This window comes from Halichoerus grypus, chromosome 3, assembly GCF_964656455.1.
Source record: "Halichoerus grypus chromosome 3, mHalGry1.hap1.1, whole genome shotgun sequence".
In the NCBI taxonomy this organism is placed as follows: Eukaryota; Metazoa; Chordata; class Mammalia; order Carnivora; family Phocidae; genus Halichoerus; species Halichoerus grypus.
In genome coordinates, this window is record NC_135714.1 from 172,770,783 (window position 1) to 172,788,248 (window position 17,466).

General features: G+C 35.7%; 1 protein-coding gene and 1 pseudogene across 1 annotated transcript in view; one reads left to right on the plus strand and one right to left on the minus strand.

Moving 5' to 3' along the window:
• The window catches only part of LOC118552477 (disintegrin and metalloproteinase domain-containing protein 5-like), a 163,394-nt gene that overhangs the window by 82,941 nt on the left and 62,987 nt on the right, over positions 1 to 17,466 (minus strand). Inside the window, exons 8-9 of the mRNA XM_036118922.2 lie at positions 16,796 to 16,897; positions 7,409 to 7,504 (exon numbers count right to left, since the gene is read on the minus strand). Coding sequence (XP_035974815.2) covers positions 7,409 to 7,504; positions 16,796 to 16,897 — 198 coding nt within the window. The remainder of the gene's footprint in view (positions 1 to 7,408; positions 7,505 to 16,795; positions 16,898 to 17,466) is intronic.
• LOC118552483 (heterogeneous nuclear ribonucleoprotein A1-like) lies at positions 1,409 to 3,082 on the plus strand (annotated as a pseudogene).

The window sequence follows — 17,466 nt, forward strand, 5'->3', positions numbered from 1 at the left end:
GGTCAGAGCCATCCCTGACCACAAAGAGACTGACCCAGTGATCTGGCAAGAGCCCTCCTAGGAACTTAGTGGGAGTCACACCCATCCACACAACGGGTAACAGGATGCTGTCAAAACATCCAGTTGCGGGCCCTGAAGCAGATCTTTGTCCTACTGTCACCCTACAGAACGAGGTACTTGAGGCAATCCCATATAGGAACCAAACAGGATCCATACCCACCCAAGCTCCGGGTACAAGCCCAACAACCACAGATCCCACTACAGACTCAGCAAAAGCCTTGTAAACTGGCTCTAACCCAGCAACTGCCAATTCTGGAGGTAATCCCATCAGCCTAGGAATTGATAGATCTTAATCTGCAGAAACCACTCTGTAGAGACTAGAAGAGGTGTTTGCTCTTTTAAATGCCCAGATACCAATCAAAGGCTACATGGATCACAAAGAATCGGGCAACTATGACACCATGAAAGCAAACAAATAAAGCTAGAGTAACCAGTCACAAAAAATGGAGATCTATGAATTGCCTCACAAAAATTCAAAATAATCATCTTAAAGAAACTCAGTGAAATGCAAGAGAACACATATAGACAACTGAACAAAATCAGGAAAACATGTAAGAACAAAATGAAGTAATAAAGAAAGAAAAACCATCAAAAAGAACCAAAGAGAAATCCTAAAGTTGAATAAAACAATAACAGAAATGAGAAATTCAATAAAGGGCTTCAACATCGGAATCAATCATTCAAAATAAATACTAAGTGAACTGGAATACTGTTGATTTGAAATTAGCTAGTTATATGAACAAAAAGAAAAAAGAGTGAAGAAAGCCTACATGAATTATGGGACATCGTTAAGCAAATTAAATTCATATTATGAGATCCCTGAAGGAGAAAACAAGAGAGAAAGGAGTAGAAAGATTATTTAAAGAATAATAGATAAAAAATTTCCCAAATTTTGGAAGAAGTATAGACAAACAGGAACAGAAAGCTAAAATGACTTCAAGCAAGAACAACCTAAGATTGACCAGGACAAATTATAATCAAAATGTTAAAAGTCAAAGGAAAACTTTTGAAACAAAAATTGAAGATAAAAATTACTCATCACATATAAGGGACTCCACATACTGTTATCAGCAGATTTCTGTGCAAAAAATTTTGTAAGCCAGGAGAGAGTGAGATGATAAATTTAAAATGCTGAAAGAAAAAAAAAAATGTTGGATAAGAAAACTATTCATCGCAAAACGGTCCTTCAGAAAATAAGGAGATTTAAAGACATTCCCAGATAAATAAAAGCTAAGTGAGTTCAACACCTCTAGATCTGTCTTATAAGAAATACTACAGGGAAGATACGTTGGTTAGATTACATCTTTCTGCCCGTGGACGCCGCCGAGTAGGCATCGTTAAAGTCTCCCCTCCCACCACTGTCATGTCTAAGTCAGAGTGTCCCAAAGAGCCTGAACAGCTGCGGAAGCTTTTCATCGGAGGTTTGAGCTTTGAAACAACCGATGAGAGTCTGAGGAGCCATTTTGAGCAATGGGGAACACTTACAGACTGTGTGGTAATGAGAGATCCAAACACCAAGCGCTCCAGAGGCTTTGGGTTTGTTACGTATGCCACTGTGGAGGAGGTGGATGCAGCCATGAATGCAAGGCCACACAAGGTGGATGGAAGAGTTGTGGAACCAAAGAGGGCTGTCTCAAGAGAAGATTCTCAAAGACCTGGTGCCCACTTAACTGTGAAAAAGATTTTTGTTGGTGGCATTAAAGAAGACACTGAAGAACATCATCTAAGAGATTATTTTGAAAAGTATGGGAAAATTGAAGTGATCGAGACCATGACTGACCGAGGTAGTGGCAAAAAGAGAGGTTTTGCTTTTGAACATTTGATGACCATGACTCTGTAGACAAGATTGTCATTCAAAAATACCATACTGTGAATGGCCACAACTGTGAAGTAAGGAAAGCCCTCTCTAAGCAAGAGATGGCTAGTGCTTCAGCTAGCCAAAGAGGTCGAAGTGGTTCTGGAAACTTTGGTGGTGGTCGTGGAGGTGGTTTTGGTGGGAATGACAATTTTGGTCGTGGAAGGAACTTCAGTGGTCAAGGTGGCTTTGGTGGCAGTCGAGGTGATAGTGGATATGGTGGCAGTGGGGATGGCTATAACGGATTTGGTAATGATGGAAGCAACTTTGGTGGTGGCAGAAGCTATAATGATTTTGGCAATTACAACAATTAATCCTCAAATTTTGGACCCATGAAAGGAGGAAATTTTGGAGGCAGAAGCTCTGGCCCCTATGGTGGTGGAGGCCAATACTTTGTCAAACCACAAAACCAAGGTGGCTATGGTGGTTCCAGCAGCAGCAGGAGCTACAGCAGTGGCAGGAGGTTTTAATTATTGCCAGGAAACAAAGCTTAGCAGGAGAGGAGAGCCAGAGAAGTGACAGGAAAGCTACAGGTTACAACAGATTTGTGAACTCGGCCAAGCACAGTGGTGGCAGGGCCTAGCTGCTACAAAGAAGACATGTTTTAGACAGTACTCATGTGTATGGGCAAAAAACTCGAGGACTGTATTTGTGACTAATTGTATAATAGGTTATTTTAGTTTCTGTTCTGTGGAAAGTGTAAAGCATTCCAACAAAGGATTTTAATGTAGATTTTTTTTTTTTTGCACCCATGCTGTTGATTGCTAAATGTAATAGTCTGATCATGATGCTGAATAAATGTGTCTTTTTTAAAATGTGCTGTGTAAAGTTAGTCTACTCTGAAGCCATCTTGGTATACTACCCCAAAAGTGTGAAGTTAGAATTCCTTCAGGGTGATACCAGGTTCCATTCGAAATTGATTTGCAACCTGCTTGGGCACAGAAGCCATTGTCTCCACAAACCTTGGTGTAGTTGAACTGACAGTTAATGTGTTGTGACCTGGAGTTCACCATTAAAAGGGTCACTCAAGCAAAGTCCTGGAGTTTATTTGGTTATTAATATGATTGTTGGCACATCCTATGCAATATATCTAAATTGTATTATGGTATCAGATAAAATTATAGATGGGATTAAAGCTTGTGTATCATCCAAAAAAAAAAAAATACTACAGGGAGTTCATCAAATTCAATGAAAGGACACTAACTCATGAAAATATTTAAAGTACAAAACTCACTGGTAAATGTAAATATATACTCAAATTCAGAATACCCTAATACTGTAATGGTGGCAAAATACTTTTATCTCTAGTACAAAAGTTAACAGAAAATAGTCTTATAAAGTAAATATTGTTACAATGATTTGTTAAAGGATGCACAACATAAAAAGATGCAAAGTGTGATATTAATAGAACAAAATGTGGGGGAATTAAATAAGAATTAAAAATGTAGAGCTTTAGTATGTGATTGAAGATAAGTTATTATCAGCTTAAAATAGACTATTATGTGATGGGGATTAAGGACTGCACTTGTGATGAGCACCAGGTGTTGTATGGAAGCATTGGATCACTATGTTGTATGCCTGAAACTAACATTACACTTTATGTTAACTAACTGGGAATTTAATTAAAAACTTAAAAAAAATAAAAATACCTTACAATCCAACAATTGCACTATACTGGGTATTTACCCCAAGAATATAAAAACACTAATTCAAAGGGATACATGCACCCCTATGTTTATAGCAGCATTATTTACAATAGCCAAGATATGGAAGCAGCCTAAGTGTCCATTGATTGACGAATGGATAAAGAAGATGTGGCATATATATATATGCAATAGAATATTATTCAGCCATAAAAAAAAAATGAAATCTTGTCATTGCAATGACAAGGATGGAGCTAGAGTATAATGCTAAGCAAAATAAGTCAGATAGAGAAAGACAAATACCATATGATTTCATTCATATGTGGACTTTAAGAAATAAAACAAGCAAAGGTAAAAAAAAAATGAAAGAAAGAAGGGAGAGAATCAAATCAAGAAATAGACTTTTAATTATGAAGAACAAACTGATGGTTACCAGAGGGGAGTTGGGTGGGGCGATGGGTTAAATATGTGATGGAAATTAAGGAGTGCACTTACTGTGATGACCACAGGCTGATGTATGGAACTATCAGAATACTGAATTATTACATTGTATACCTAAAACTAATATAACACCGTATGTTAACTAACTGGAATTAAAATAAAAACTTAAAAAATAGACTATTATATCTATAAAATGTTTTATGTAAGCCTTATCACAATCACAAAGAAGAAACCTACAGTAGACACACAAAAGGTAAAGAGAAACAAATTAAAGCACATCACTACAAAAAATAAATCACAAAGGAAGACAGCAAGAGAGGATTAAAGGGAAAAAAGAACTAAAACAAACAAACAAACAAAACCAGAAAATGATTAACAAAATGGCAATAGAAAGTTCTTAACTATCAATAATTACTTTAAATGTAAATGGATTTTCTCTAACCAAAAGACACAGAGTGGAAAATGGATAAAAAGCAAAATCTAACAATAAGCTGGCTACAAGAAACTCAATTTACCTTTAAGGACATTCATAGGCTGAAAATAAAGGGAAGTAAAAAATATATTCCATGCAAATGGTAACCAAAAGACATCAGGGTTTGCTATACTTAAATCAGATAAAATAGACTTCCAATCAAATCTCACACACACACACACACACACACACACACGAAGAAAGTGAAGAGAATATAACACTTGTAACTATATATGCACCAAATATTGGAGTGCCTAAAATTTTAACTAAATATTGACAGACTGAAGGGATAAATAGACAGCAATTCAGTAATAGTAGAGGACTTCAATACCCTACCATTAACATTGGATAGATCAATCAGAAAGGAAATTAGGAAGAAAATAGCAGGCCTGAATAAAACTATAGACCAAATGGACCTTAAAGACATATATAGAACATTATGTCCAACAGAACAAAATACACATTCTTCTCAAACACACATGGAACATTCTCCACGATAAAACATATATTGGTCCACAAAGCAAGTCTTATGAAATTTAAAGGAATTGAAATAATATCTCATATCTTTTCCACACACAATGGTATGAAACCTCAGGAAAAAAACTGAAAAATTCACAAAATATGCAATTTAACACCATACTCCTGAAAAACCAATGGACCAAAGAAGAAAAAAAAGGAAATCAGAAAAGTATCTTAAAATAAATAAAAATAAAAAAACAACATACCAAAACATAGGGACATAGGAAAAGCAGTTCTAAGAGGTAAGTTTACAGCAATAAATGCCTACATTAAAAAAATCTCAAATAACCTAACTTTATCCCTAAAGGAATTAAAAAAGGAAAACAAACTAAGCCCCAACTTAGTAGAAAGAAAGAAATAACAAAGATCAGAGCAGAAATAAATGAAATAGAGACCAGACAAACAATAGGGACAAAAATCAATTAAACCAAGGGTTGAGCTTTGAAAAGATAAACAAAATGGCAAACCTTTAGCTAGACTAACCAAGAAAAACAGACAGGACTCAATAAAATAAAATTATGAAAGAAAGAGGAGACACTAAAATTGATACCATAGAAATATGAAGTATCATAAAAGGCTACTATAACAATTATCCACCTACAAACCTCATAACCCTTTAGAAGAAATGGCTAAATTCCTAGAAACAGACAACCTAGCAAGACTGAATCATGAAGAAATGGAAAACCTGAACAAACCAAACACAAGTAAAGAGACTGAATTTGTTATCAAAGCTTCTAACAAAGAAAAGACCAGAAGTAGATGGTTTCACAGGTGAATTCTATGAAATATTTAAAGAATTAATGCTAATCTTTCTCAACTCTCCCAAAAATTAAAAAGGAGGGAACACTCCCAAACTCATTTTACAATGCCCGCTTTACCCTGATGCCAAAGACAAATAAGGGAAGAAACAAGAAAAGACATTTACAGGCCAATATCCCTGATGAATATAGATGCAAACATTCTCAACAAAATATTGACACATCAAATTCAACAACCCATTAAAAGTATCATATACCATGATCAAGTGAGATTTACGCCTGGATGGAAGGATGATTCAACACACAGGAATCAATAAACATAATATACCCCATTAATATAATTAGGGGTAAAATTCATGTAATCCTCTAAAGTGATGCAGAAAAGACATCTGACAAAATTTGACACACTTTTATGACAAAAGCTTTCAACAGTTTGTGTATAGAACAAATATATATCAATATAATAAAAGCTATATATGACAAGCCTGAGCTAACAATTTTCAATAGTGAAAAGCTGAAATCTTTACCTGTCAGATCAAAAACAAAGTTGTCCATTCTTACCACTCCTGTGTAACATAGTACTAGAAGTCCTAGCCAGAGCAATTAGGTAAGAGAAAAGAATTAAAAGGCATCCAAATCAGAAAGGAATAAATAAAACTGTGGGGGAAATGGAAAGATGTTGGTCAAGGATACAAATTTTCAGCCATAAAATGAATCAGTCTGGGGATCTAATGTACAGCATGGTGACTAAAGTTAATAATATACTGTATACTTGAAAGTTTCTTACTAAATGTTGAATGTTCTTGCTATGTAATGAGGTGTATGCATTAACCTTATTGTAATCATTTCACAATATATACTTATATGAAATCATTACATTGTACACCTTAAACTTACACAATGTTATATGTCAATTATATCTCAATAAAGTTTGGGGAAAAAAATTTAAAGATAAAAGCATATTCTTACTCCAATCTTATGGACTTCTGCCATTTACCTTGTTCGGGAGTTTCTTTTTTCTTTAGGATTCCAGTTAATTGTTCTGGATACAGGAATTCTTTAAATACTTTCAATAAAGAGGGATTGGTCGATTGTAACAATAACTGAATTGCAAAGGAACAGCAGACTTTACCAGAAGACAGTGAAGAGAATTTAGTTAACAAAAACAAACAAACAAACAAAAAACTAATCTAACTTCTTGACCCCATGTGGTGTATGGTGTTAGAAAATAAGACCTGGGTGTTGCATGCAACTGATGAATTACTGAACTCTACATCGGAAACTAATAATATATTATATGTTGGCTAATTGATTTAAAGTAAAAAAGAAAAGAAAAGAAGACCTTAAGAGGGTTGCTTCAGGTGTATGTTGATTGCAGAAATATCTCAATGGGTACAAGAAAGATTTGTAATAAGATATAAAGATGGGAATTCAAGTCAGGAGAGAAGAATCATCAGGCATTATGTACATGAGAGTCCTGGAAATAACAGATTACTGAATGGACTAAAGTGTAAGAGGGGTCCAATGTGCTTGGATATAATACAGTGCAAAGGGCTGATAGGGTATTGACATGCTTCTCATCTCTTGGAAACAAGTATTTCAAGAAATTTAATGCTGAGCTACTATAAAATAGATTGCTTCTTACCAGATTGCTTCTTACCTTGCAATCTAGTGTGCAGCATTCCCCAGAACCACATTGTTTACCCTTTTTCTTTACACATATCCTAGGATCACAGCAGTCTTTATGTGTACAATTCTGTAAACAAATAGACAAATTCAAATGATATCTTCTCTCACATCAGTTATGATAATGTCTTTTAAGAAACTTGCCAATTTCATCTAAATTGCCAAATTCATTTACATAAAGTAGTTTTTAATATTCCTTATTTTAAAAATATGTAGGATGTGTAGTAAGTAATGGACCCTCTTCCATTCCTGATACTGGGAATTTCTTCTTTCTTTCATTTCTCCACCAGCACAGCAAGGGGTTTATCAAGTATATTGATTATTTTCAAAGCCCTGACTTTCATTGTCATTGATTTTCATTCTCTGATTTCTATCTCATTAATTTCTACTTTTATCTTTATCATTATTTCCTTCTTTTTACTTTAGATAAATTAACTTAGACTAATATTTTAGCTACCTTAAGTAGCATTCTAAATAATTTTAGACCTTTCTTCTTCAATATAAGCATTTATAGCTAGTGATATTCCTTGTAACACTGTTTTACCTGAATCCCATTGATTTTGATGTTCTGTTAAATTTGTATACTGTTATTTTTTTTTTAAGATTTTATTTATTTATTTGACAGAGAGAGACACAGCAAGAGAGGGAACACAAGCGGGGAGAGTGGGAGAGGGAGAAGCAGGCTTCCCGCGGAGCAGGGAGCCCGATGCGGGGCTCGATCCCAGGACCCTGGGATCATGACCTGAGCCGAAGGCAGACACTTAACGACTGAGCCACCCAGGCGCCCCTAAATTTGTATACTGTTAAAAATATATCCTAAAATTGCTTTTGTAATTTTTCTTTGAGCCAAGGGTCATTTAGAAGTGGTAGTTTAATTTCCAAATATTTAGGGGCTTTTCAAGATATTTTATTATTCTTGAATTCTAATTTAATTTTCAACACAAAATAAATATGTTGAGATTTATTTCATGCCTCAAATATTCTATCCTGATGAATATTCCAAGTTCTCTTGAATTTTTATATTTAAGCTGTTGAATATAGCGGCCTATAAATATCATCATATTAAGGTGATAGGTAGTTTTGTTCAGGTCTTCTATATCCTTACTGATTTTTTGTCTAGTTGTTCTATCAGTTACTGAGAGATGTGAAATAAATCTCCAAATATGATAGATTTGTCAGTTTCTCCCTTTAGTTCTGCCAGTGATTGCTTCATAAAATTTGAAGATTTAATGTGTGTTTATATATATATAAATGTATTTTTATAAATGTTTATATATTTATTATTGTTATATCCTCCTTTTGTATTTATCCTTTTTTTCACTTTGAAGCATTACTGTATCTTTATTTTATGTATTAATATAGTCAGTATAGCTCCTTGTATTTACTGTTTGCTTGTTATATCCTTTTCCATTCTATTATTTTCTATGATACAGAGTATTGGGGTTAAAATGTATCCCTTATTGATAGCGTGCAATTATTTCTTGATTTTTATCTAGTCTGACAACTTTTGCCTTTTGATAGAGTGTCTGGCCTATTTACATTTAATGTAATTGTTAACATGCATGTATTTCAATTTCTTATTGTGCTGTTTGTTTCTATTTATCTCACCTTGTTTTTCTTCCTCAATTCTTCCCTTCTTGTCTTATTTTGTGTTGATGAATATGTTTAATATTTACCCAGTAAATCTTCTATTGGCTTTTTTAGCTATATCTCTGTATAATTTTTCAATATTTGCTCTAAGATGTACAGTAAGTATCTTTTTTTTCATGGATTTTTTAAATTTTTATTGTTATGTTAATCACCATACATTACATCATTAGTTTTGGATGTAGTGTTCCATGATTCATTGTTTGTGCATAACACCCAGTGCTCCACGCAGAGCGTGCCCTCTTTAAGACCCATCACCAGGCTAACCCATCCTTCCACCCCTCTCCCCTCTGGAACCCTCAGTTTGTTTTTCAGAGTCCATTGTCTCTCATGATTCGTTTCCCCCTCCGATTTCCACCCCTTCATTCTTCCCCTCCTGCTATCTTCTTTTTTTCTTACCATATATTGCATTATTTGTTTCAGAGGTACAGATCTGGGATTCAACAGTCTTGCACAATTCACAGTGCTCACCATAGCACATACCCTCCCCAGTGTCTATCACCCAGCCACCCCATCCCTCCCACCCCACCCCCCACTCCAGCAACCCTCAGTTTGTTTCCTGAGATTAAGAATTCCTCATATCCGTGACGTCATATGATACATGTCTTTCTCTGATTGGTTTATTTCACTCAGCATAACCCCTCCACTTCTATCCACGTCGTTGCAAATGGCAAGATCTCATTCCTTTTGATGGCTGCATAATATTCCATTGTGTATATACACCACATCTTCTTTATCCATTCATCTGTTGATGGACATCTTGGCTCTTTCCACAGTTTGGCTATTGTGGACATTGCTGCTATAAACATCGGGGTGCACGTACCCCTTCGGGTCCCTACATTAGTATCTTTGGGGTAAATACCCAGTAGTGCAATTGCTGGATCATATGGTACCTCTATTTTCAACTTTTTGAGGAACCTCCATACTGTTTTCCAGAGTGGTTGCACCAGCTTGCATTCCCACCAACAGTGTAGGAGGGTTCCCCTTTCTCTGCATCCCCGCCAACATCTGTCATTTCCTGACTTGTTAATTTTAGCCATTCTGACTGGTGTGAGGTGGTATCTCATTGAGGTTTTGATTTGGATTTCCCTGATGCCGAGCGATGTTGAGCACTTTTTCATGTGTCTATTGGCCATTTGGATGTCTTCTTTGGAAAAATGTCTGTTCACGTCGTCTGCCCATTTCTTGATTGGATCATTTGTTCTTTGGGTGTTGAGTTTGATGAGTTCTTTATAGATTTTGGATACTAGCCCTTTATCTGAAATGTCATTTGCAAATATCTTCTCCCATTCTGTCAGTTGTCTTTTGGTTTTGTGGACTGTTTCTTTTGCTGTGCAAAAGCTTTTTATCTTGATGAAGTCCCAATAGTTCATTTTTGCCCTTGCTTCTCCTGCCTTTGGCGATGTTTCTAGGAAGAAGTTGCTGCGGCTGAGGTCGAAGAGGTTGCTGCCTGTGTTCTCCTTTAGGATGTTGATGGACTCTTGTCTCACATTGAGGTCTTTCAACCATTTGGAGTCTATTTTTGTGTGTGGTGTAAGGAAATGGTCCCGTTTCATTCTTCTGCATGTGGCTGTCCAATTTTCCCAACACCATTTGTTGAAGAAACTGTCTTTTTTCCATTGGACATTCTTCCCTGCTTTGTCAAAGATTAGTTGACCATAGAGTTGAGGGTCCATTTCTGGGCTCTCTCTTCTGTTCCATTGATCTATGTGTCTGTTTTTGTGCCAGTACCATACTGTCTAGATAATGACAGCTTTGTAATAGAGCTGGAAGTCCGGAATTGAGATGCCAACAGCTTTGCTTTTCTTTTTCAAGATTCCTCTGGCTATTCGAGGTCTTTTCTGGTTCCATACAGATTTTAGGATTATTTGCTCCATTGCTTTGAAAAAAGTGGATGGTATTTTGATGGGGATTGCATTGAATGTGTAGATTGCTCTAGGTAGCATTGACATCTTCACAATATTTGTTCTTCCAATCCATGAGCATGGAACGTTTTTCCATTTCTTTGTGTCTTCAATTTCTTTCATGAGTATTTTTGTTTGTCCTGGAAGCTTTTTATCTCTCCTTCTATTTTCAAGGATGACCTAGCTGGATATAGTATTCTTGGCTGCATATTTTTCTCATTTGGTGCTCTGAATATATCATGCCAGTCCTTTCTGGCCTGCCAGGTCTCTGTGGATAGGTCTGTTGCCAATCTAATGTTTCTACCATTGTAGGTTACATATCTCTTGTCCCAAGCTGCTTTCAGGATTTTCTCTTTGTCTCTGAGACTCGTAAGTTTTACTATGAGATGTCGGGGTGTTGACCTATTTTTATTGATTTTGAGAGGGGTTCTCTGTGCCTCCTGGATTTTGATGCCTGTTTCCTTCCCCAAATTAGGGAAGTTCTCTGCTATAATTTGCTCCAATATACCTTCTGCCCCTCTCTTTCTTCTTCTTCTGGGATCCCAATTATTCTGATGTTGTTTCATCTTATGGTATCGCTTATCTCTCGAATTCTGCCCTCGTGATCCAGTAGTTGTTTATCTCTCTTTTTCTCAGCTTCTTTATTTTCCATCATTTGGTCTTCTATATCACTGATTCTTTCTTCTGCCTCATTTATCCTAGCAGTTAGTGCCCCCATTTTTTATTGCACCTCATTAATAGCCTTTTTGATTTCAACTTGGTTAGATTTTAATTCTTTTAGTTCTCCAGAAAGGGTTTCTCTGATAACTTCCAAGCTTTTTTCAAGCCCAGCTAGTATCTTTAAAATCATGATTCTGAACTCTAGATCCAACATCGTACTAATGTCTGTATTGAGTAGGTCCCTGGCAGTCGGTACTACCTCTTGTTCTTTTTGTTGAGGTGATTTTTTCTGTTTTGTCATTTTGTCCAGAGGTGAATAGATGAATGAGATAACAAAATGCTAACAGGGTAACAACGTCCCCAGAATATATACTCTAAACAAGTCAGAAAGACCTGAAACCAGGGGAAAGGGGAAAGAAAGAAAAAAGAAAAAGAAAGAAAAAGAAAAAGATAAAAACAAACAAAAACAGAACAAAACAAAAAAAACAGAATATGATTAAATATGATCAGCCTGTTGCATAGATCAGTGCCACACACTAGATTTTGGGTGTATTTTGGTCTGTTAGAAGAAAGTGCTTCCCAAATTTTTAAAGAAAGAAAAACTTATGTATGTACAAAAATAAGGGTTGATACGATGAAGGGATGGAATATGACTGTAAAGATGAAAATTTTAAAAAATTTTATAAAAGGAATTGATAAGAAGTTCTTTGAATAAAGAAAGAAGAGGATTTAAAAAAAAGAAAAGAAAAACGGAGAAAATGTGATCAGGCAGGAGACTAGAACAAAGCCATACACTACAGATTTAGGGTATATTTTGATCTGTTAGAAGAAACTGTATCTCAAAATTTTAAAGAGAGAACAACTTATATATATATGCCAAAAATAAGGGTAACTACTATGAAGGGATAGAATATGACTCTAAAAATGAAAAATAAAAATGTTTTTTTAAAAAAGGGGTGGATAAGATGTTGGTTGAAAAAGGGAAAAAGAAAAATTCAAAAAGAAAAAGACAGTTAAAAAAATTAACTTTGAAAGACTAAAGAATCAGGGGTAAAAAAGCCATGGATTCTATGTGCAGTATTCCCCTAGCGCTGGAGTTCTGCCGTTCTCACTGATCGGTAAACTTGGTCTTGGCTGGCTGTTCTTGCTGATCTTCTGGGGGAGGGGCCTGTTGCCGTGGTTCTCAAATGTCTTTGCCTGACACGGAATTGCCCCACCCTTGCCGGGTCGGGCTAAGTAATCTGCTCAGATTTGCTCTCGGGAGCTTTTGTTCCCTGCAAGCTTTCCGTACAGTTTTGGAGGCCGAGAGTGAAAATGGCGGCCTCCCAATCTCCGCCCCGAAGGAGCCGAGAACTCTGGCCCCGCTCCTCAGTGCACCCCCAGAGAAAAGCAGTCAGTCACTCCCGTCTCCCCGGTCTCCGGCCGCACTCCATGCTCACCCGGCCTGTGACCGCGCGTTTCTATCTCTGGCACCCAACCCCGGGTGGAGTCTCCAAACCCAGCAGATCCCCGCGGTGCGCTCCCGCACCTCTCCTCCCGGGGGGAGGAGGTGAGTCTCCCCGGATCTGCCGCTTGTTGGGTCCCTGCTGGAGGAGCAGTGGCCCGACTGTGCCGCGGATCACAGTTTATGGCAACCCCGAGCTGAGAGCCCGCGCCTGGGCTCCACCTCTGCAGCCGGCTTCCCTGCTCCGATACCTGGGAGCTCTGCCGCACTCAGGCACCCCCGGTCTTTCTGTGACCCCGAGGGTCCTGAGACCACACTGTCCCGCGAGGGTTCCACCCCCCGCTTAGCCACTGGAGTGACGTCCCTCAGCGGAGCCCACTTCTAAAAGTCCCGATTTTGTGCTCCATGGCTCTATCACTTGCCAGAAGCGGCCAACAGAGGCCCCCTCCCCTCGCCATCTATCTTCCCGAATATCGCCTCGGATTCACTTCTCCGCATGTCCTACCTTCCAGAAAGTGCTCAGTTTTCTGTTCAGAGAGTTGTTGCTATTCTTTTCTTCGATCTCCTGTTGAGTTCATAGGTGTTCAGAATGGTTTGATCCCTATCCAGCTGAATTCCTGAGACCAGAGGAAATCCAGGTCTCCTACTCCTCCGCCATCTTGCTCCACCCCCCTACAGTATCTTTAAAATACTATAATCTACTTAAAGTTAATACTGATTTTCTTCAGGTAAATTATAGAAACCTTGCAACAGCTTATCTCATTGTACCCTTCCATATTTAGTGCTGTTGTTGTTATTATATAGATGTAGGTATGTAGATACACACATATATACACATAATTGTGTATATGTGCATATGTATGTATATCTGTGTTTATATGCATATATACACATATGCATCCATAAACACAAACATAACTATACATGTGTATATGTGTACATATATACATGTAAATACATATTTATATGCACATATATGTATTATGTATATATGAATGCATAATGAATAAGTATATGTATTTACATATCTGTGCATGTATACAATGTAGTTAGTAAAATTAAGAGCAGAAAAGAAAAAGCATACATATAATTATTTATATTCACCCACATATTTACCAATTCCTGTGTTCATCCTCTTGTCGATCAGACTGATCATCTACTGCATTAGCACTTAAGCCTAAAACATTTTAAATTCATAGAATTTTCTGTAGTGCAAGTTTACTGTGACATATTGTCTCAGCTTTTGCTTAACTGAGACTTTATTTTCTTCCATTTTAAGGAATAATATCTTTGAGTATAGATACCTTGATTCTTGACTTTTTTTCTTTCAGCACTTTTAGTTTGTCATTTCAAAGTCAACTGACCTCCATTATTGGTTATAAGCCAGCTATATTTTGTATCATTGTATCCTGTACCTAATGTGTCTTTTTTTTAGGCTGAAATTAAGTTTTCTTTTTATCTTGGGACTTTGGGGGGGGTTTATTGATCTGTGTATAAAAGTGGATTTTTTTGTGTCTATCTGCTTATAGTTTTTTGTGTCTATCTGCTTATAGTTATAATGCTGAGCATCTTGGATCTGTAAGTAAATGTTTTCCTTCAAATTTGGAAAATAATCAGCATTATTCCTGCAGATATATTTTCTGCCACTTACTTTCTCTTTTCTTTATCTTGAAATCCTTACACCTACATTGGGTACTTAATATTTCCTCTCAGGTGTCTAAGGTTTTGTTATTTTTCTTCAACTCTTTTTCTCTCTGGTCCATAGATTATATGTTCTTATTGTTCTATTAATCAAGTTCATTGATTATTCTGCTTTTGGTCAAGTTCATTGATTCTTCTGCTTTTGTTTTATTTCATTTGTTGTACTTTTCACTTCTAGACTTTATATGTTTTTTTATATTTAACATATATCTGTTGAGATTCTCTAGCTGCTCACTCACTAAGATAATTTTTCCTTAAATTATTTGAACATAATTTCCTTTAATGCTCCTAATATATTCAAAATAACTACTGTGAAGTCTTTAACTGCTAAATATAATATCTTGGACTTTTCAGAGTCATTTTCCCTTAACTGCATAATTTCCTAAATATAGTTCACATTTTCCTAATTCTCTGAATGTCTAGTAAATTTTTGGTTAATAAGTTAAACATTATAGATGCAATGATATAACGCCTGTATTTAGCTGTCCTCTGGGTTTTTTTGTTTTTTGGTTTTTTTTTTTTTTTTTGTCTAGTAGGGAGTTAAGTAACCTGGGCACAAACTGTAAGCTTTGTCTCCCCTACAGTGTGCCACAGCTATCTCTGGTCAATTCATATGGCTTCCAACTGCTGAATTTTTAGCCTGATTCCCTGATGTAGTGTGACATTCAGCCAAGGATTTAGGTAGAGATAGCACTTAGATTTCAGAGTACAAACTATCTCTAATTTCCTTATTTCTTAAGATTCCTCTTTTATTTCCAATTGTAGTCCCAGTCTCAAACTCACAGGGCTCTCCTGGTTCCCCTGTGTTTTTTAAGGGTCTCACCCTACATTTTTTGCCCCATGGGGTATTTCTGGGCCATGCATATTTTAGCAGTCAGCCAAGTATGTGTAAAATTAATCATCAGATTTTAGGTTTTACCACTTTCACAGTTCTCTCACTTTCAGGGTTTTCCCTTTAAATTTCCAGTGGCTCTCATCTCTGAAATCTGTTCTCTCACACACTGAATCAGTAGAGCTGCAATTTTCCACAGCTATTTAATTCTGCCACAGCTGTGGAGGTAGAGGAGCACTCTTAGGCTAGAAAGACATAAACTCACAATCCTTACTAATTCCAGCTGCAATTTTTCAAGAGTAAACTCTCCTCTGGTTTCTTTCTTCTTTTAAATGTGTTCCAGTGCCATTAAATATATATATATATACACACACACACACACACACATTTATAATACATATATACATCTATATGTATATATATATGTATATACATGTATATATATATACATCTACAGATATATATATACATCTATATGTATACCTCAATATATAATGTATATCTTTATATGTTATTTATTTTAATAATATATAATATATATTACTATATTTTAAATAATATTTCATATTTTATAATTGCTATCTCAGAGTTTTCATATGACTACTTTATTGTCAATACCTCTTTATCATCTTTCATCTTTCTTTCAGTTTGATCTTAGTTGTACATTTTTATATTTTCTACAGGTGATAGATTTTTTAAAAAATACTTTTAATTGGCATCACCTGTCAATAGAAAACTTTTCACTTTATATAGCAAACAATGCATTTTGCTATTCCACTGGTAACAGTCTATTGCCTTTAGATTTTCCTGTCTGTTTTTGTCTGTTTTTGTTACTGCTTGTTGTTAAAGGTATATTTCTTCAACACCTTAGACAACCTTTGTGGTAACTAATTATGAATTTGGAGTTGACAGATACACTAAAGAATGTCAGAAGGCAATCTATGAAGGTAAAAGTTATCTAAAAGGCTTTTGCCGTCCACTTCAAAAAAAATAGCAAAATTAGGAAACTTAAAGGCTTCCATCTTCCCCAAAGTAGGTCTTTTTCAAATTTATTTTTCTAAAAGACAAGGTCTTCATCTTCTTTTTTACCTATTAAACACATATATACACATTTTTTACCTATATACACATATATATAGGAAATTTTTTAAAATTGAAAAAATTTCTACTAACCTCTACAGAGCCACAATCACACTGTTCACCTTGTTCCAATTGTCCATTGCCACATACCCTCCTCTGTCCTTGTTTATAAACTGGCATTTCAGGAAGGATGTTCTGAAGACATTCAAAGCCAGAATGTGAAGCTAAGTATTTAAAGTCATCCAAACTACAGGTGCTAAACTCCTTTACACCCCCAGACTGCCTAAAATATTTAAAAATATGGATATGACAAAAATTATTGCTGTATATCTCTGCATTTCCACTAATGTATGGTGTTTTGAAAAGAGGTCTAAAAAGCATTATGGAAAAAAATAAGCACATTTTAAAAATATTCATTGCATTGCAAAACATACTAATGTTTTACCACACTTTTTAAATTTCACCAAGAAAATTCTTGTAATAAAAATAATCCAAAATCTTTTTATTGCATTTCATCCTGTTTTAAACAAGACCTATTATTTATCTATCTTATGAACTTTATTAAATCTTTAAACATAAGAACTGTGTTCATTTTATTTACTTTCCCAATGACAAACAATCGAATTTTACATTTTAATCCTCAGTATTAACTTATTTTTTTAATATAATAAAATTCTTTTAATGACAATATAAACATCTTTGTATTAATTTTAATAGTACATTTTAGAGCTTTTGCTCAACATAATTGAACATTTGAAATAAAA